The sequence below is a fragment of the Trifolium pratense genome, linkage group LG3 (assembly GCF_020283565.1).
Source record: "Trifolium pratense cultivar HEN17-A07 linkage group LG3, ARS_RC_1.1, whole genome shotgun sequence".
In the NCBI taxonomy this organism is placed as follows: Eukaryota; Viridiplantae; Streptophyta; class Magnoliopsida; order Fabales; family Fabaceae; genus Trifolium; species Trifolium pratense.
Genome location: NC_060061.1, coordinates 1,013,771 through 1,036,217, shown reverse-complemented (window position 1 = coordinate 1,036,217; position 22,447 = coordinate 1,013,771). Strand labels below are relative to the sequence as shown.

The window sequence follows — 22,447 nt, the reverse complement described above, 5'->3', positions numbered from 1 at the left end:
GGAGGATCCATCTCTCTATCGCAGTCTTGCAGGTGTCATTCGGTATCACACTTTTACTTGACTAGACATTCCCTATGTAGTTCAACTAATATGTATCTTCATGCACAATCCCATGGAAACCCACATGTATGCTCTTAATATGGTTTATATCTTTATACCTCATCTATTTCCTCCTTAATCTCTTACGGAAGCAAGACGATCTACCTCTATAGTTATTGTGTGTTTCTTAGGGTTAACTTACCCTCTTAGTCTTCCAAACGACAACCTACATATTATCTCGCTCTAGTGCTGAAGTCGAATACTATGGAGTCGCCAATGTAGTTTATGAATCATGTTGGTTACATAATCTTCTTCTCAAATTACATTGTCCCATTCTCAATGCCACTTTAGTTTACTGTGACAATGTCAGTGTCATCTATCTCTCCGGCAATTCAGTCCAACATAAACTCACGAAACACATCGAAATAAATATTCATTTTGTTCTAAAAAAATTGCTCGCGGTCATGTTCGTGTTCTTCACCTCTATCTATATTTTAGTGTGCATTAATTTACTGTAAGTATATATTATTAGTTTCCTAAATAGTTTAGTAAACATTTATATATTATATATTATTCAGAAAACATATCAAGACACGTACATAATTATATTCTTACAACTATATATATCCAACCATACTCTAAAATACTAAAAATCTATCTAAATTTTTTCTTTTATTTTTTCCCGACATTTGATTGAAGCACGACAGATTTTTTGTTTACAATGAAGCTACAAATATTAGCATGTCAAACAAAAAGACTACTAGACATGCATGCTGGATGCTGCAGCAGCGGTGACAAAGTGTGGAACCAAACACCATCGAGTTGACTTAGGCAAGTCCAGTTTTGAGTTGAATTGAGATATTATTGGTTGATGAATGTAGGGATACTACTAATCATGTGGCACGTTCACATGTGTAGGCATATAGGTACTACTACAAAATAACAAAACTTACAATCACGGAGAGATATTCATTGATCATTCATTATAATTTTGTTATCTACTACTGCCATCACGTGCATGTTGACACTCTCCCTTCCTATTTCCAATTTGTCAAAAGATCTATATAATTTTTTTTCCTTCCAAAAAGAATATCAAATTCTCTATTCATTCATAGCTCTATATTATTAATAACTCCACTTAGATAGCTAGGATAAGCAAAGAGGTATAATATAGAAAATAGATAAGTTAATCCGATTAAACTAGTTAAGCTAAGGATTAAGGTTTGAGATTGTAGACCAGTGATTACAAGAAGGTTTAGGAAGCAAGGGTGAGGGGATTGATCAATGCTTGTTTAAGCTAGTTGAGCTAATGGTTAATAATTAAAAATTTGCCATTAAAAATAAAAGATAAATGTTTACTTTATTCGGTCCATTTTATAAGAAACATATCAATTTTTTAGATTTATTAATAATTGATGTATCTGATTTATAATATAGACTAAATACATTAATTATTCAATTAACTTAAAAAGTCAACCGTTTCTTATAAAAAATCAGAAAGTAGTATATGAAGGGTAATTTGTCAAAGTGTTATTCACAAGCAATTAATGAAGAGAAGATTAATTATATAGACAAAATGTTGTGTAGTTGTTTTCACTACCAAGAGCTAGAAAATTTCCTAATGTTTGTGCTAGGCAGCTACAGTGGCAATATATAGCAAAAGAAAAATAGTTTGTACAGTAACTTGCATACATGAAAACACTCTAAATAAAGAAAAATCTAGTTAAAGCAGAACACTTATAAGTATATACCTATCTGAATTCAAACAATAAATATACATACATCACCCATGTGAGTTTTCTCCACTAGTTGCTTGCATATATGTATCTTCAAATCAAACATATTAATATAGTGCCATAAATCAGACAATGCCAAAGCATAAAATGTTGCATTAATAAATAATCATAAATAATACCCCACATGAACAATTTTAGTGTCTTATAGTCCAATTTTAGTGTCTTCAAATCAAACATATATAGTGTCTTACTAGTTTTCACTTAAACAATAGAAATAAAAAAAAAAAAAAAAAGAAGTTAAGAAACTACATATAATCTGAAATTCTACATATGCTCTTAATTTCACTCTATTAATGGGCAGGTAGATAAAAAATTAAAATGAATTTAGAAAAGGTAACCATGCATTCTAAGAAGTCAAATGTAAAAATATGCTAAGTCTGAGGTTTATGGCTATTGAACTCAATATAGATATAGATTCTAGTGTGGTGGTTCAAGTGATTAAGACGGGTCGACTGAAGGGGTTGGTTGGTATGACATTGGTGTGAAATATTCAGAGATTGATGAACATGAAGTGGGAAGTTTGGATGCATACCATGAGTCCAATCGGTGTGCAGATGTTTTGGCAAATATTGGATGCACCCTAGATAGAGAAACTATATATATATTATGATGATTGTCCTCCGCATGTTAGAGAGTTTTTATTATCTGATGTAATGAGGATCACGACCTCGAGACTGGTTTCAGTGTAATCTTTTTTTCCCGTTGGACATTAGCCCTCTCTACTATAAAAAATAAAATAAAATTTGTGGAATATTTAACTTTTTAAATATTATTTTTTAATGCAAAATTTCTTTGTTTAGCTACTTTAACATGTGCCGCCAAGCAATAAATTGTTCCAAATGATAAGGATTTTGGACCCCTTATATAAGTGGTCCTTAAGTAAATGGTTGGAACTTCGATCTTTGACTCTTGTGATGGAAAAAATTGAGTTAAGAGAATAAAAACTCACTTTATTTCCTCCGCATGTTCCCAAACAAAGATGATAGAAACTTAGTAAAAATAATGTGTGCTTAATATACATGTTATAGCGTAATCCAATAAATAATCAGAACAAATAGAACCATTGTATATTGACTTTTGAGTTACATCAGAAAACTGCAAAGAACATTAAGTCAACAGCGATATATTTCATAAAATTTCCTTAGAAAGAAAGGTTGAAAATAAGACATTTCTGACGTTCCCGTGTATTCTTGAGCAACAGTCAATGTCACAATAATAAATATTTAATGGATATATAACAAGGATATTGGATTTGACATCTCACAGTTACGGTTGTGAGCCATCCGATCTAGATCAATGGTTACTGTGTTATAGTTGATCGTGTAATCTGAACTGTTTAATTTCAAACCAACGATTGTGATTAAAAACAACGTGATCCTTCTTGTAACTTGGACAGCAGCAGATCCATGTCCATATAACAAGGTACTAGTAACTATAAATTACACTGCACTGTTTTTAAGTTACTACAAACCATGAACAGCACAAACAGAAACAGCTTCATGCTTCAAAGAAATTGACATTTTTATAGAGATAACTATAGTAGCTAATTAATAACATGGATATGGATATATCACACCAAGAGTAAAAACAATGACATGCTACTAAAGCCACTGATGTGATGTCTTTCACCAAACTATATAATTCATTAATTAATATATAGTACTATATATATATTAATTAATGTACAATTCCTGTGTGGTTGGTTGGATTTTTGGATGTGTTAAGAAGCAACATGTGGAAAACAACTTATCAGAATTGGAATTTATTGGAATGATGAGATGTAGCATAAGTAAGTTTCAGGTATATCCAAGTAAATTAAAAATGGTTATGAATAATTTTGTGCATGTTACCACTGTTAGTTCTCTGGAATATATATTGTTGAAGTGACTTATAACTATCAGTTACTGTCAGCTGTTCTACCATTTTTTTCTTTATTAAAGTAAAGTGAAGTTCTTCACACATCATACTATTGATTATTGGGATATGAGAGATGCAGAAAAGAAAGAGATAAATTAAAGAAATTATGAACTAAAGTGAGAAAAAAACATAAGACATGTGTAAGGGATAATATGATTAAAGACAAATGTAAGTATTAACTAAGGTATTCTTATAAAAAAATATTAATTAAAGAAGTATACGAAAAGAGATAGATATATAAGAGAAAAGAGAGTAACAAAGTTGAAGAAATTAATCCCGTGATCGTATCCGAACCAATCCAAAAGTAAAACCGCAAATTGAACTAATTCAAACCAAAACCGTAAAAAACCGCATTTAGTTTTAACCGCACAGATCAATTTTCTTCTTCTAAACCGTACAGTTTGGTTTGGTTTGCGATTTTCATTTCAGAAAATCGAACTAAACCAAACCGCAATACTTAACTTAACTCTATCAACTATTAGCAATCAACCCAAATTGAGTCCATAAAACAGTAGCCTATAAAAACATATCATTTCACGCGATCCAGAAGTATACTGTTGGTATTAAAAATAAATTATTATGTATATGCAATTTTTGTATATGCATATTGTATCATGCAAACAATAAAATAAATTAAAATTTGCTATGTTTATTTTGTAACAAGTTGGGAATATTGTCATATTTTTTATATCGTGATAAACCGCACAAACCGAATCAACTCTAACTGCATTGGTTTGGTTTGGTTTGGTTTGGTTTGGTTTGGATGACTTTTTAAAAACCAATCGAACCACATACATTTTTATCTCGCGGTTAGGATGACTTTTATGCTCAAAACAGAACCAACCCGCACCGTGAGCACTCCTACCCAAAACCATTTTGATGAGATGGTGCGAGTATCTTCTAACTTAATCAAAGTTTTGAGTTCGATCCTTGACTTGGGTATACAACGGTGTTAAATTTTTTAGGGAGAGTTTATTACTTATCGCCAAATTTTTTTTATAAGAAATTATCTTCCACTCTACTAAAGACATAAGACATATATTTGAGAACTATAAAGATATTAATATAAATGGTTAAGAATCTCACATGGTATGAAAGATATTATGGAGATGTGTTTATAAGTGACATAGATGACAATTTTTATTTTACAAGACAGTTTTATATGATTCAATTAGGTTTGATCAGATTATAACATAAATAAATCAATTAACTTGGTTTTCTTTTTAATGGCAATGGATCGAGCACCAGAAATTAGAGCTTTCAAAATGTGTTATCCTACATGTGTCGTCGGCCAAACCCGAATAAAAGTAGGATTTGCGCCTTAAAATTTTAGCTTGGTTTATTTGAATATCATAGAAGAGGAGAGGAGATCGGATACAAAGAAAGTTAACTTGGTATATTAATCTAACTTGGTGTATTTGAATATATGTTTATGCATTTCTTTGCATCTCCTTTCATTGTGAAACCCTAGCCTAAAAATTCCAGATTTCCATTAACATCTTAGAAATTTTGAATTGCATGTCCAACTTGATCATAAATTGTACACATTGATTACAATAATGTTGTTATATTTATTTAATAATGTTGTTAAATTTTGAATTGCATGTCCAACTTGATCTCAAATTGTACACATTGATTACAATAATGTTGTTATATTTAATTAATATATTTGTTCAATTTACCTTCAATGAACTTGGTCCAAAAAGTCATCATAAATTTATATAAATATAGATATAATTGTCAAAAATGGTAATTAAAGTGATCAATCTACATATTCAACAAATAAAATAAGACTATCATATTCTACGTACCAAAAAAAAAAAAAATAAGACTATCATATATGGAACTAAAGAAAAAATAAAGAAGTAAGACTATCATATGTTACTAAGACATAATTAATTAGTATTCGAGTTAAACATTTCATTTCTTGAACATTAAAATAAAAAAGTTAAACATTTCATGAAAAGAATGAAATCTTATCATTCCCTTCAAAGTTTTGATTAGACAAAGAAAAGGTTCTTGCATAGATATTTATCTATCATCATCATCATGATGAGTACTCCTAATTAATAGAAGAGAGAAAAAGGACAAAACACTGACAATTAATATTCCATTACAATTTCTCTTGTCCTATATACTAAACTTTCTGTGTTAATTTCCCTAGTCTGAGTTCAAGATCCAAGTCTTCCATTCCAGGCTTAATTCCAATATTCACAAACTGATCTGCAGACTGAAAAGTTAAACATCTATCATTCAAACATGGCTTGTGATGAAAAATAGAACTTGTCCTTGGTTTTTTACAAGTGTTGCTTCCTTTGTCCCCACAAAAATCATCAGTTAGTAATTTTTGGCCAAACATTGAATTATTTTGTCCCATAGACAAACTTGTTTCAACATAATCATTGCAACTATAACCTTTGAAAATTTGTTCCCTTGCATTAACTAGTAACCCTTTTGGTTCAAAATCATGAGACACCATGTGGTTATAATTTCCCCATCTAATTGAAGAAGAATATGAAGAAGACATGTTTGACTCAAAACAGTTTTCTTGTTTAGATATAGTTGATGGCCAAGAAGATGAGTTAACTCTGCTTGTTGTAACTGTTTCAACAAAGTTAGAGTAATGATTAATAAAAATAAAAAGTTAAGATAACATTAACAATCGAGCTTAGAGAAGACTCGATTACAATTGTCCGTCAGGTGTCAGTTTAGTGATAAGAGTATGTCTGACATTATAACCTTAAAGATAGAGTTCAAATCCTCTTAGAGACAATTGTAGAACGATAGTTAAAGAAGACTCAATTACAATTGTCCATCAGGTGTCAGTTTACTGATAAGAGTTTGACATTATAACCTCAAAGATAGAGTTCAAATCCTCTCAGAGACAATTGTAAAACGATAGTTAAGAAGAATGAAGACTTACAATGATTTTTATGAAGAGAATGAAGGTCTAATTCATTATGGTGACCAAGACTTTGTTTGAGCTTAGCTCTATCTCTTCTATGAACATTCATGTGACCACCTAAAGCTTGAGCAGACCTAAACTCTCTTTTACAGAAATGACATGAGTAAGATCTTGGAGGCCATATACATCCACCAAGTATCCTAGCTGCATCTTCTGCAAAAGCTTTTTCCTCCCAAGACTTGTTGTTCATGTTCATAGCTCCAACTTCAAATGATGGTACTTCTTCAATATGTGAGTTCAAGACTTGTTTCCTTTTCATCCACATCATATTTTGAGATTCCTCCATATTTTGATGATCAATAGTAATATTGAATAGGAAAAAAAGTGTCACAATGAGATCTAATATGTAGAAAAGGACTAGCTGGTAGATGAAACTTTATATAATGAAAAAAAATTGCTAGAAAAGGGAATTGAATTAATTAATATATAGTGATGTCTATTTATAACTAGGGTTTCATTTGCATGCACAGTTCTTGTGATTTATATTTGAAAGCAACTTAAAAGAATCTATGAAAGAAAAGAAAATAAGAAGTAGCTGGAAAGGTGTTGTTATAAGCTTCTGTACGTTGCTTTTAGTAGTACTCAACTGAACCTTTTTCTGTTGTTTTTTATTGGCTTTTTGGGGGGGGTCACCATATATGTGTGTTTGTGGTGGAAAGTGGAAACAGATTAGATTATATGTTGTAGGTTTTCAACAAAGTTTTTAGATCAGAGTCGTCTAATCCAAATCGTACGTTTGAGATTGTTTTAAGTGATTTTATGATAGAATTTACCTGAATTATTTGATCTATAATTAATGGCTCAGATCTGAAACTGTGTGAAAATTGTGTGATTTAACTTTAGCAAATCGGAGTCCTGCTTGTGTGATGGAGCGAATATATATTTATAAGTGGGATTAATCGTCATCTTACAGGTTGAGTAAGCCCAACTCAAAATTGTAAGATGACATCAAAACCTGGTTCAAGATATGTTGGATGTAGTGAGTATGTTAAAAGTTCCACATTGAATGAGAGATAGAGAAAACCTAATAACCGGTGACCCAACAGATCTTGAATTAGACATTGATATCATCTTAAAATTATATTAAATTTAACTATGTCTGCAAAACTGGCTTAGAATATGAGAATTATCTTCACTTATAAAATATCTTCAAGTAATTTCTTATTCAATCTAGAACTCTTAACAATATAATATACATGTGTGTATAAGATACTACCTCCAATTCTTTTTATAAGAAACATTCTAAGTCATATTTTATTTGGAATAAATTGGGTATCCTCTGCACGCAATTACAGAGACTAATCTCTCGAATTTTGTGGGACCCTCTAAGTCACATTTTAAATTTATTGAATAACTAATGAATTTGGTTTAGACCAAATTCATTAATTATAGAATAAATAAAAATGTGATTTGTTTTTTATAAAAAGCATAGAATGAAGTAAGATTTTTTTACCCTAAGGTAAAGGAGATAACGGTTATGAGCATGAATGTGATAAAAACTGTTGATCTGAAGTTTCCACCACCAAATTATAGACATATGGTGTAGTACTACTATTAGTCTGTTACATTGTCGGGTAGTGTAACTTCAACTATTTAGTATATAGTAATGTAGTATGTACTAAAGTATATGTGCCATAATTAAAATCATGTCCATTAATTGTACCAAAAACTATTATATATCATTTCTGTTTCACAGCAGTAACTATTTTGTTATAGTATTATTAGTACATAGAAAACGTGTTTACCAGAATGAAGTGTTTACTTTTCTTGTCCTCTGAGTTTTGCGATTTATATTTAATAAACAAACATTTCTAAATCAAAATGAAGAGGAAACTACAAATTGTATTATTGAAAGAAAAGAAGGAACATAGGTTTGTACTATTTAATGTACATAATTCTGTAGTTCATCCTGGAGGCATGCACATCCTGCTATTCTGTTAGCAAACTGCATTTTCTGATCCAACACCAAAAAAAGCAGTCCGGGGGACTCAATAAATGGATTGCCAAAGAAAAAGAAATAAAATAAGTATTAAGTTACTTTCATAAGTATAGGGTGAAACTTTTTTCTTGGAAGTGGTATTTGGTAAAAAATTCTGTCAATCCCTACTCTCTCTATGAGTGGGAGGTGCAAACTATTTATTTTGTGTTGGAACCGTTAGAGTCATGTGTGCAAACACAGATCTGGGAGTGGCAAGCAGTGGCCAAGGCATGGCCACTCCCTCCTCCTTTCTTTACATATACATATTTTTTTTGGTTACATATACATATGCTATATGTATCAACTCAATCTCAACTCTAATAGTATATTATAAATCAAAATTGTATATTTCACATATTTTCCGACGAATAATAGTCACTTTTAAATGACGGTGGAAAATTTATACTTCTGTTTGGTTCCGCAGTGGGATGGACCAAACGCACGTCTACATTGGTTTAACGTAATTTTGATGATTAAAACCATGTTTGGTTATCTATTTGTAAAATCAATTTTTTTATCCTAAAATTGATTCTAACCAAAGCTACTCCTGGTAGCTTCTGGCTTTGGGCCACAATCAAATCTCCATTATAAACAAAAGGTCAAATATGATTTCTCCTAATTTTCCAGCTTTACCTTTTTAAAACCGTGTTGAATTTCAAAGAAAAGGAGATAGAAAATCATTTTACATTCAACTCACTTTTAACTAAAATCAATTATACAAAATCAATTCAATCAAAATCAATTCTATTCGTCGCATAACCAAACACACAATTATAGTATGGTAACAAAAAAAAATCACATCTACAATGTAAACACAAATAATATATATATACATATATACATTCATTAATTTTATTATTTTACTATTTTTCGGCCCCCGGTGAGATAATCTTCTGGATTTGTCCCTGCATGTATGGTGGTGTTTCTGGGGTCTGGTTGTCTTGGTGGGATATGAACTTGCTTTTTGCCTTATTTTCTTGATTTCTTCTCTTTCTCTCTTTTTTGGTCGTCTGGCGTTTTGGAGCTGGTGGCTCTCGGTTTAGTCTGGGGGCGCCTTAGAAATTTTATATCTTTAATTTCATTGTATTTTTTTCTTTTATTTGGAGACTTAGTATTTCTTGTATTAATTCCCTTTTGTGAACTCTCTTTGGTATATCATTTCTCTCCTTTCTATATATATATATATATATATATATATATATATATATATATATAATTTATTTGCCATTAAAAAAATTTACTTTCACAAATTGGTAATCAATTTCAAAATAGTAATAATAATAATAATAATAATAATAATTTAGGGGATAAATTAAACTCCATTGCGTTTAATTCGTAAAACAGTAAGAACTGGACAGAACAGTACGGGACAGAACAAGATAATACAGGACAGAACAAAACTGTACCGGAGAGATATAGGGCGATAATATTTTTATATTCGAAAATAAAATGGGTATTTTCGTATGTTTTATAGTTGTACTATGGACAAAAAGTTGTCATGTGGTTTAATGAGAGACAAAAAATCTTGTTTTTGTTTTGTCCCTTGCTGCCTAATTTGTCCAGTCTCATAACCAGTTTCAAATCAAACAGGGTACAACAAAAATTGTTCAATTCAATCCCTTATTTTTTAACAGATCAAATGCACTCACAGTGAAGTCATTCCTATATGTCGTCCATGAACAAATAATATATTAAGTTTATGAAGCATAGTTAAGGGGTACCCTTTTATTGGATTATCTAAGTACCTTTTTCCTTTTGCATGTTTTGTTCTAGATACCCCCAAATGAGAGATCCAAATCCTGGAACTTTTCCCATAAAAGATAAGAAAAAAATTTCAATCTGAAAGATCTGGAAATATGATCAGCATTTCTAAATATTTCTATATTACATTAGTCATTTATATTTTATGAACGAGGAGGTTTATTTTGACTCCAAGAGTAAGTTATAAAAGCTACTCTAAATCATGACCTTTGATTTTAATATTTCATTAATGGCTAAGATTGATTGATCATAAAACACAAATTGAAACTTATTTTTTTATTGTATTAAAAAATTATCAAAACATACTTTAAATAGAATGAATTAATTATAATCCAAAACCCAATCTTTTAGCAAATGAATTGTAAAATTCTCTAACTTTTTCAACAGTTTTGAATTCATCCTAATATAAGGTTCACTATTTAATTCATCGCTGGCATTAAGATCAGAATCTGTTGAAATATTTTCATGAGATATCTCCACTTCTACTGGCATAGTACATGGAACCTCTACAAAAGCATTGACATCCATTACTAGAAACCTGTTTATTTCTTCAACAAAATCATTACAAATTAAATTATTAAATTAACCTATTGTTCAAATTTGTAAAAAAAAAAAAACAAAAAATATTGAACTAACAAGAAAAAAAAGCACGAGCAAAGAGAATATACTTGTAACAAACAAAGCATAGATATACCACAAAAAGAAATGGTACACTTGTAAAATAGAAAAGAAAAGAAGCATACCGTAAAAAATTGTTAGCATTAGAAAAGAAGCAGATTGTCAAAAGATTAGTGTTACGCCATTTGTGGTGTGGAATCCTTATTTTTCAGTATGATAAAAAATTAAGTCTCAATTAATAATTATAATTAATTCATTCTATTTAAAGTATGATTTGATAATTTTCCAATACAATAAAAAAATAAGTCTTACTTTGTATATTATGATTAATGATTAATCAATCTTAGCCATTAATGAATATTAAATCAAAGGTTATGATTTGGAGTAACTTTTATAACTTACTCTTGGAGTCAATATAACCCTTCTCCTTATGAATAACTATTACTTGTTAAGTATTGATGAATATTTAGAATTTTTTATAATATTTTAATAATGAATAAATAAAATAATATTACATTTGTATTAGGAAATGTCATAAAAATTCTAGAATGCATTGTCTAAAATTCTAGAATACATTTTACTATTTTTACTATTTGATCCGGTGGTGGAATTTGACTTGGTAGGGAGGATCACCGTTCCAAAACTCATTAGTTCGGATCAGAAAAACATTTTCAATCCCACAATTGTGATCGGAGGGGACTGAAATCAGTTGTTGGCAAAACTGACGCGAACCAAATTAGACGGTCCAGTGGGTGATATTGGTGGTAATAATAATAATAATAATAATAATAATAATAATAATAATAATAATAATAATAATAATAATAATAATAATAATAATAATAAATTCAGATATGCATTTTGAAACAAATCACAAGAGTTTTCACTTTTCATGTGAAATATTGATGTATTAGTCCAAAAAGCTTACCCCTCTTTGCATTTTTTTTCTCTCATCTCCTAAGTTCTAACCCTAGCCGTCACCTTTTTTCTTCTTCTTAGTTTATCAAAGAGGGGTGATTTCAGGTCAAATCTTGACCTAAAATCACCCCTCCAAATTGTTTTTTCTTTCTCGTTATTAAATAAGTGTGATTTTTCACATATTTGTTTGGTTTTGTGTTATTTGTTATCCCGTCCTTGTGCGGTGTATTTTGTTGTGCCGTCTCTGTGCGGTGTATTTTGTTTTCCCGTCTTTGTGCGGTGTTCATTTGTTTCAGGTTGAAGGATTAGATCCGGTCAAGTACAAATCTATCCAATGTCGACTTTTGTGTCATCAATGCTGCAGATCTGGGGGCATGGACATTCCAGACACTTCAATATAGTCATATATGTAGGCTTATGTAATTTGCCGTTTTATGCTATTAACATGGATGCTGTGAGTTTGTTTGCAGATTCATCCTTTTTGTTTTTAGCAAATTTGAATTTGTATTACATCGATGTACTCTATCTGTTTGAATGAATGAATATCCTTTATTTTTAGTCAAAAAAAGTCAGATAATTATATATATTTTTTTTTTGTATAAGAACATAAACAGAGTAAGAAAATCAATATTATTTTTGAAGCAAAGAAAATCAATATTGAAAGCTAATTTCTTTTTTATGTATGAGTCGAGTTGAGTCGAACTCGTCGGAGCTCGACTCAACTCAATATGAATTGGTTCAGCTCAAAACTCGGCTGAAGTTTGACATGAACTCTTTTTTCATTAATATCAAATTTAATCTTTACAAAGAATGGTAACGGTTCATCTTCAAACAATTTTTTGAGCGTGCCACTTATTTTAAAATATATGATTCAGTTTAAAAGGTGGATCTTACTATTTTTGGTAAATTATAATAAAATATTATTTTAGTTCTCTATTTTTCAACTACATTTTTTACTAAAAATAGTAAAATGTATTCTTGAACTGTTTTTGAGAGGTTCATATTAGAAACACTAATAATTTAAATAATTCTTTTTATTTTATCATTAATAAAAAAAATTATGAAATTTTTCATTAGTAATTTAATCTTTTATAAATTTAACTATTATTAAAAATTATATATATATATATATTTGAAAATGTCGATATAATTTATCAAATAATTAATTAAGAATGATTATGTTTAAAAAAATTATACAACCAAAGACAAAAATAAATAATTAATATTCAGTGGTTGCATTTTCAAACAAATTATTTGTATACTATACACAACAAATTGCTACTAAATAATTAAATACTTTGTCAGTTTTCTTTTTAAAAATGTTTGGTCGACTTTTGTGGGGAGAAGTTTTATTTTAAAGGTCTTATTTAATTTAATTTGTTTATTTGGTCTGACTAAAACGCCAAAAGAAAATTAGACTCCAACCCCACAAGCCAGTGAGTGATTCAAATACATTATTACCTAATCTTTGTTTTTAAGCAATAATAACAAGTGGCTTGTACAAGTGAACAATGGAGAAAATATGTGTTTTGCTATTGTTGCTGATTGGTCTACTTTTGGACAATATTTGTTTATGTAATATTCCTACACACATGGATTTGGAAGCCGATTAACATACGATATATTCGGTGAAAATAAACTATAAGCTAGTTGATAGCTGATAAGTTAGCTTATAGCTAAAAAATTAGTTTATAGCTGAAAAACTAGTAAAATAAAATTATAAAGTGTTTTACAAATTTAGCTGTTGTAACTTTAAAATGACATAAAAGTACATGGTTAGTGGGTAGTTTTTTTTTTGTAAGTGTTAGTGGGTAGTTATTATAATTTTTTAAAAAAAAAATATAAAAAATAAAACTAATAAGGCACGGTTTGATAAGTCCAATAAGCTAGCTTATAGCTTATTGGACTAGCTTATAAGCTTGTTTGATAAAAATGTGAAATGTTTGGTAACGAGCTTCTCTAATTAGTTTATAGCTTTTTTTGAGATGCTATTTTATGTAGCGTATGATCTTATAGTTTTTTCATTTTATTCCATATTACCCTTATTAGTTTTATTTTTTATTTTTTTTAAATTATGTAATAACTACCCACTAACACTTACCAAAAAATAAAACTACCCACTAACCATGTATTTTTATGTCATTTTGTACTTATACCAGCTAAATTTGTCAAACACTTTAATTTTATTCTACTAGATTTTCAGCTATAAGCTACCAGCTATCAGCTAGCTTATAGCTTATTTTTACCAAACAGAACCCAAGGGTAAATATGAAATAAAATGTAAAAAGTTATAAGTTCATACGCTACTTGAAATAGCATATCAAAAAACGCTATAAGCTAGTTAGAGAAACTCGTTGCAAAACACTTAATATTTTTATCAAACTAACTTATCGGATTTACCAAATAGTGTCATAGTATCATCATTAATTATAAAATTCGAATTTGAACAACCATGCGACTATGTACTTGCAATAATATACTAGTAATACTCCTATATAAGTTCATATATTGCATTATTCTATATCAAATAAAAAATCGCATTATTGTGTTGTTTTCAGAACATTGATGCTCTCATATAAAATAAGAAAAGGAAAGAACATTGATGCTCTATATAGTACACAGATAACTATATATGCATGATGAGCATGATAAAACAAAATGAATGATGATCATTAGTAATATAAGGCATCTTACGTCAAAAAAAAATTAATATAAGGCATCTGGTTCCAAATCAAGGACATCATCATAATCATGCTAGAAAGTATATTTCAAAGAGATAAGTACAACAATTTATCTCAACACCTCACAACAAGAAGACATGTCTCTTCTTGAAGAGAAGAAAATGATTACCGCATAGGCAAGGCGGACAATAATGAATCTCCAATTAATCAGGATCATTGAGACTTCAGTCCACACCCTAATAAACTCTAACGATTTCAACATAAAATAGGGTGCATCTCCTACTCATAGAAAAAACAGGCCAAGATTTTTACTTAGAAATTATTTCCAAGAAGTAAGTTCCACAATATCCAACAAATACTCGACAAAAAAAGTATCCTTCGAAAAATTTACATATTATTTCAAGAGTTATGTATATTCAACACAATAGCATATCATATTAACAACCACCTCAAAAAGTTCTCTAAAAGTAAAACAGTTCTTAGATATAAGTGTTAAAAATTAATTATAAGAATTTCATCTAATAATAAAAAAAGACATATTTTAGATCCAAGAATTAAGAGTTAAGTAGTTAACTCTAAGAGTTTTGGCTAATATAAAAAAAAAAAAACAAATCATAGATCTAAGAGCTAATAGTTCCAAAGTCTTCTTTTTCTTAAACTAAAGCACAATCTTTTCATCTGGATTTTCTTATTAAAATTAGAAGAAAAAAAAATATGGTTGAAAAAAAAGTACTATAATCGATATATAAATCGTGTAGATAATTAATTATTGTAAAGGATGTCAATTGTATATACTTGGACGTCAAAGTCATTGACTCGTGAGGAAGTAAAATAATTATTAAAAATCTACTGAATATTCATTTACTTTCTTTTTATTTTCTATAAACAATGTTTATTTTTAAATTAAAAGGTATCCCTCCGTTTCTTTTTAGTAATTTGAGAATCGTGTGAACTATTCATATATAATTTACTTTGACCATATTTTTTTATTTATAATATAAAAACAAATATTAACATACAAGATATTGTTCAATTTGTCTCGATGAGAATTTGCAAAATATAAAATTTTCATAATTTTTTATAATATAAAATATTAGTGATTAAAGTTGTGCATTAATATGTGTGTCGTGATCTAAAACGACATATAAAGAAGAACGGATGAAGTACTTTTTAGTCATAATTAACTCACGGAAGGAGAATTAGGGGAAGGATACTATGTCACGTAATAGCTCAGTCTAAGGGTGTGTTTGTTTCGGGGATTAAAATTATAATCCTAGGATTATTATTCCTTGGAATATTATTGCTGGGAACATTATTCCTATCAATATGTTTGGTAAATAAATAAAGTTCCTTGGAACATTTTTAAAATAAATTCAATTAATATTTTAAAATATTAAAATAAAAAAAATAAATGAGTTAAAAATAATGGGAGAGTGGAGAGTTATGGGTGGTTACCTCTTATTCCCATGGGAATGTAAGATTCCCACCATTTAACATGGGAATAAAAAGTGGGAAAGTCATGTGTAATTTATATTCCAAGGAATAAAAAGTTCCTAGGCATAATTTTTTAAAACTTGAAACAAACATAGGAATTAAAGATTCCCAAAGTCACATTCCTAGGAATAAATTTATAATCCATGAAACAAACACCCCCTAAGTTTAGGCAGTAAGTTGATAGTGAAAAAAAAAATTGAGTGATTTTTTATTAAAAATAAATAATAATCAGAGAGAAATGAATTCAGGAGTAGAGATTTCTCCACTTAAGAAGGCACGTTTGTTAGGAGAGAATTGTATGCATATTTGTTAGGATTTAAGAGATGATGTTTTCTCTTCCCACCCCGCGAATTTTTTATCTCCATGAATTTCCAATTTTGCCCTTGAAAAAACTTCGGTTCGTAGAAACCGAAGTTTTTTTTTTGCCTTGAAAAAAAAATTCGATTTCTAAAAACCGAAATTTACTCTGAATTTGCACTAGTAAAAATTGGGTTTCTACGAACCGAATTTTTCTGCAAGGACAAAATTGAAATATTGGGGGTATAAAAAATTCACGGGAGGTGGGGAGAGAAAACATCTTAGGAGATTGCATAATTTGTTCCAAATTGGATTACCAAGGCCACTCTAGATGTTTCTGAACTCCTCATTTTCTTGGTCGCCCAACTCCAATAGTTAGGAAGAGACACAAGTAAAGACCATGGCACAAGATTCTCCTAATATTGTAGGAGTGGTATACTTCCACGATCGATTCTCCACGTTATAAATACTACTCCCTTCGTCTCAAATCTTTAGTCTTTTTAACTTTTTAATTTTGTCCCAAAACTTTAGTTCTTTTTAAGAAATCAATGTACATTTAGTGACATTTTACCATTTATACTCTTACAAAAGTTAAAGCATTAATTAAATATATTTTCTCTTTCTTAATAAAGTAAGGGTAAAAATAATTTTATTTATCATTTCTTAATCTCCGTGTAAAACTCCAAAAAGACTAAACTTTTAGGACGGAGGGAGTATTGTCTAGACATAACAAAAGGTAAAAACCTTTTTCTATCTTTAAAACCTTAATTCATACTCAATTAATTACTAACTTGAGCTTCAAAGAGTTTACTTAAAGTTGAGCTTCATGTTCTAAACCTTTTTTTTATATCGATGCTCCTCAAGATTTTCGAAATGATGTGAAATCAGACATTACATCAGGCTCGGACCAAATGCATGTGTCACAAGAGTCATGACATTGGGCCTCAAAAAAACTTAAATAGCGGGTACAAAACTTAAAACATTTAATGGTTTCAAAAAACAATAATAAAATTAGATGTTTTCTCTCCCGACCCCCCTCATTTCTTTTATACCCCCCAAAAATCCAATTTTGCTCCTTGCGGTTTGAAACATTTTTGCCAAAAAACTTCGGTTTATATTCACCGAAGCCAAATATTAGACTATTTCGGTAACTGCAAACCGAAATTAGCGTTTTCGGTACACAAAAAACGAACGTCAGCTTGTTCGGTACCTGCAAACTGAAATGTCATAGATTTCGGTACGTTGGTCGCTGAAATTAGACCACTTTCGGTAGCAGTTTACCGAAATAATTGTTTCGGTACCTGCGAACCGAAATGTCCCAGATTTCGGTAAGTGGTTACCGAAATTTATCAGCATGTCATATTATTTCCGTTCGTATAAACCGCAGTACCCCCAAGGACAAAAACGGAAATTCAGGGGGTAGAAAAGAATTGAGGGGGCTTGGGAGAGAAAACATCATAAAATTATAATATTTCATCAAATTGTAAGGCCCTGTTTTAGTCCACAGGCCCAATATCTCCAAAGAAAAAAAATCACAGAAAACGAAAGGTAGTCTTCGAATTTTTGAATGTTATATGCAAATATTAAAAGTGACTCTTTAATAAAATAAAAAAGTAAAAACACAATTTTTTTTTTTAAAAAAAATCATCCTCAATTTAAATTACAAATAACATAAAAATAAAAAAAAAACCTTTTAATTAACATAACAAAATATTCATATTATAATCAATTGGTTGCATCTTTTCAAAAAGTTTAATATATCAAACAAATAGGTGTCATCTTTCCTCTGGATGACAACATATATTTATTAGTAATTTTTAACTCCACACATAGTTCTTTCCCATCAATATCATATTGCTCACTATGTTTGTAAAATAAAATTGCTCATTATGTTTCAATATTTATTCTAAATGACTATAACAAACAAGAGTTCAAAGTTACATTGTCCAGCAATTGTAAATTTTGAAAACTAAACAAGAAACTAAAAATACTTTCATGCACGTCTGTGGACTGCTGGGCCGTACAATTTGATGAAACATTTAAGTTTTGTACCCCTATTTAACAAGAGTTTTTCTTCTCACACCCCCCGAGAGACATGCGCGTCCCCTGTTATTCTCAATTTACCCCTCTCGCTACTTAGGATGCGAGTTTGTAAAACTGCAAAAATAAAAAAATCACAGATCACATTCTAGGATGCGAACTAGTTCACCATATAAAAATCAAATTTTTTGTCCCCTTCATCTTATAAGACAACAATACTATGAATTAAATTGTATTAATATCGAGAGATAGTAAAACTAATACACCAAATAAGAAAATGAATTATACACATAAAACAAATATAAATATACATTATTACAATGAATCAATACATTATACACGTTGATAAAGAGTCTATTGGACACCATTGAATTGCAATTAGCGTACTCCATATTTATTAGGAGTACATATTATTCATATTTAATTTTGTATAACTGTCACATTGATTTGCATGATTTGAATGCTATGAATTAAACATCGCACCAATTTTGTGATTAATCAAATCAGATCCATCGCACCAATTTGATTCAAATCCATCGCACCAATTTTGTCATCAATTTCTATACTTTTATAGAGTCAACGTGTTTAATGCTATGACTTAAACATGTATAATGTGTGCATGATTTGAATTAAACACGCGTTTAATAAGATAAAATGTAAACTGAGTTTGCACTCTAATAAACAAATTGTGCTTCGGTTCACACTCTACGTAGGAAAATAGGTTTCAGTTCGCATTTTAAGTAGCGAGTGAAAATATTTTTTACTCAAACATAACATGTTCGCCCCCCTTGAATGGAAAATATCATGAAAAAAAAAAATCGCATTCTAGGATGCGAACTCAGTTCGCTTTCTAGAATGTGAACTCCTTTTTTCACGATTTTTTCCTTCAAGGGGGCGCAGATGCTAGATTTGAGTTAAAAATATTGTCACTCACTACTTAGAGTGCGAAAAGTGCTCACATCCTAGAAAGTGAGAGGATTAGTTTCATAATTTTAGGGGGTGCATAAGGATTTCTAGAGGGCGCGAAAAGTAAAACTCATTTAACAATACTACTACTACATAAAATATTTTAGGCCCTCATTTTTTAGGCCCAATACCATGGTCCATGTGACATATGCATTTGGGTCGGACCAGGCCTGGTTAGAAATAAAATGTACAACTATTTTTTTTTATGAGAAATGTATGAATATTATGTTTTGGCAAAATTTTTAAAGAGAAATGCATTGAAATTTTTCACGCATATTAAGAAAAATTTGTAGCGTAAGAAATGTGTAATTTTTGGGTACTACAATTACTAAATTATTCTTTGTGAAAAGATGTATTTGTAGTTAACTTTTCGTATTTCAATGCAAAGTAGGGTTATGTTTGGAAAAATAATAATAAATGTGTCTAGAGAATTGAAAATAGACTTATATTTATGAACAAATTTTATCTTTAAAAGGATGCTTATAATTAGGGATGAGGGAGTATTTGTTTGGATTACAAATGCCTAAGCATGCTGGCAATTAATGACACATCAGACAGTAATTTCCACTCTTACAACTTCCCATGTAACGATTGCAACTCCCTAGTTTGTTCTGTTAGGTTGTTACAGAGACAATTAGATTTCTTATTGGTATAAAAATATGCTCATGGAACCTATTCTCTTCATGAAAATTACTCTTCTCTTTCGACCACTTAAAAATGGCAGCATCATATGAATCTTTTAACATACCCTCATTTGATTTGGGCATAAGTGATAATGAGGATTTATCAAACCTTATTGTTGAAGACTCATTGGATAGGTATGGAGAGATGGACACAAAGACAATGAAATACTCTCACAACTCATTGTTGAAGATTCATTGGATATGGATATAGAAATTAGCACAGATGATGACAATGGTGATGAAAATGTGCAATCTATTTGTAACTTTAAGCATAATTTTGATCTAAACAAAGTCCCTAATGAAGATGTGCAATCTATTTAAGGTTTTAGTAGAAAGCACACAAGTTCTTGTGTTAGAAAGCATAGAAAGCACATAAGTGATGATGAGGATACAAGTTTGTTGTTTATGGGAATATGAAAAGCTGCATGTGCGCCGAACACAAATAAATATTGGTGTTTCCTATACACCAATATTTACAATGGAGTACTTAATTGGGCCCCACATGTACACATCACTTAATAGAGCAACTCAAATTTCTTTATGAGGATACAAGTTTGTTGAGTTGCTAACTTTAACAGATGGAAACAAATTTCTTTTTTAAGCATTCACAATGGAGCAATTCATCTTTGAGTACTTAACTGGGCACCACATGTACACATCACTTATTTATAATTTTTTATTAATAGTACCTAATAGGTACTCAATCCCTCCAACCCAACACATCTTAAAAACTTCTAAATTGGTCCCACTAATAACACATTTCTCCAATAACTTTACATCATTATAAATGGGTCCCACAAAAATTATATAAGTACTATTTCTTATTGTAAAACTAGTACCTAATAAGTACTCATTTATGTTTTGCTCCAATGGTGGTACCTATTAGGTACTAGTACTTAAAAAATAAGTACTCACCATTTGGAAATGGTAGAGCATCCACAATGGAGTTACTCATTTTTGAGTACTTAAGTGGGTCCCACATGTACACATCATTCATTTATAATTTTTTTAATAATAGTACATAATAAGTACTCAATCCCTCCAACCCAAAAGTTCTAAATTAGTCTCACTAGTAACACATCTATCCAATAACTCAACATCATTTTAAATGGGTCCCACAAAATTTTTTTAGGTACTATGTCTTATTATAGAACTAGTACCTATTAGGTACAATTTTGCTTTTGCTCCAATGAGAGTACCTATTAGGTACTAGTACTTAAAAATATAAGTACCACCATTGGAGATTGTCTAATAAGAGTAGTAACTTCTTACTATGAAGGTTATTTTAGGAATTTCAATAGAAATATCATATAAAATTAAGATGAAAAAGTTACTTTTTAATAAGTGTGCAAAATTATTGTCAAAAAAAAAAAATGTACAAAATAGAATTTTTGCTTAGATTAGTGGCCGGATGGAGTAACTTTTAGGGAAAAAAATTTCTTTATGGATATATATATTCTTCGCGGATATTTCGAATGTGTAGTTTACTCGCTTAGCGGATATCCGCGTATATATGGAGTGGGACTGATACAGATATCATATTTATCCAACGGGGCATGTATGGATATGATAGATACCCATTTATATTCTAAACCCTATACAACAAAACAATTTCACAACCACTGAAACCACAATCTTGTAATTTGATTCAAGGGTAAATATATTTTTCATCCTATATAAAATTAACGAATTTTAATTTTCATTCCTATAAAATAAAATCATAATCTTGTAATTAAGTGTCAGTTTTTTGGGGGTGGCGGGTGATGGTCTCTTAGGTTCGTTGGGGTGATATTTGTAGGGGAAAATGATGGTGGACTTGGTATATGAGGAGTTTGAGAAGAGTGAAAATTGTTGGGGGTGACAATGGTGGTGGGAATAACATGTTGTTAGATTTTTCTCAATGAATATTTATAAAATATCAACTTATCATAATTTTATTAATACATGATTAAATATATTAATGATTAAAATTTTGTATTGGCAAATATCCAGTAGTTGATTTTACTTTATCAGAATGAACATGGCCGATGAAGGGGGAATGCACTTATACAAAACACTCTAACGTTCAAGTCAGTATTTATGTGAAATGATATATTTGAGAGTAAAAATCAAATATATATCCTTCTATATGAGAAGGATATAATATATATTAGTATGGAGCCAAGATCATCGATGTGAATCGAGTCGTCGAGATAATGACTGACTACATGTAGTTATTTTGAGATGGAGGGAGTATTTTAATCTTGAGAGTAGAACGTGGTTTGAATGATTTGGGAACGTTCACTTATGAGACT

General features: G+C 29.9%; 1 protein-coding gene across 1 annotated transcript; it reads right to left on the bottom strand.

Moving 5' to 3' along the window:
• Window positions 1-5,657: 5,657 nt before the first annotated feature.
• Window positions 5,658-7,308, bottom strand: LOC123918223. Its single transcript, XM_045970219.1, has 2 exons — window positions 6,676-7,308; window positions 5,658-6,353 (listed from the first exon to the last, which is right to left on the bottom strand). The coding sequence occupies exons 1-2, from the start codon at window positions 7,001-7,003 to the stop codon at window positions 5,890-5,892; spliced, it is 792 nt and encodes a 263-aa protein (XP_045826175.1). The 5' UTR covers window positions 7,004-7,308; the 3' UTR covers window positions 5,658-5,889.
• Window positions 7,309-22,447: the final 15,139 nt, after the last annotated feature.

Bases quoted from the DNA above. Each gene is read 5' to 3' on its own strand.
- LOC123918223 (XM_045970219.1), bottom strand. From the start codon at position 7,003: ATGGAGGAATCTCAAAATATGATGTGGATGAAAAGGAAACAAGTCTTG. The intron at 6,354-6,675 runs GTAAGTCTTCAT...TTGTTGAAACAG, and splicing joins TTCTCTTCATAAAAATCATT to TTACAACAAGCAGAGTTAAC.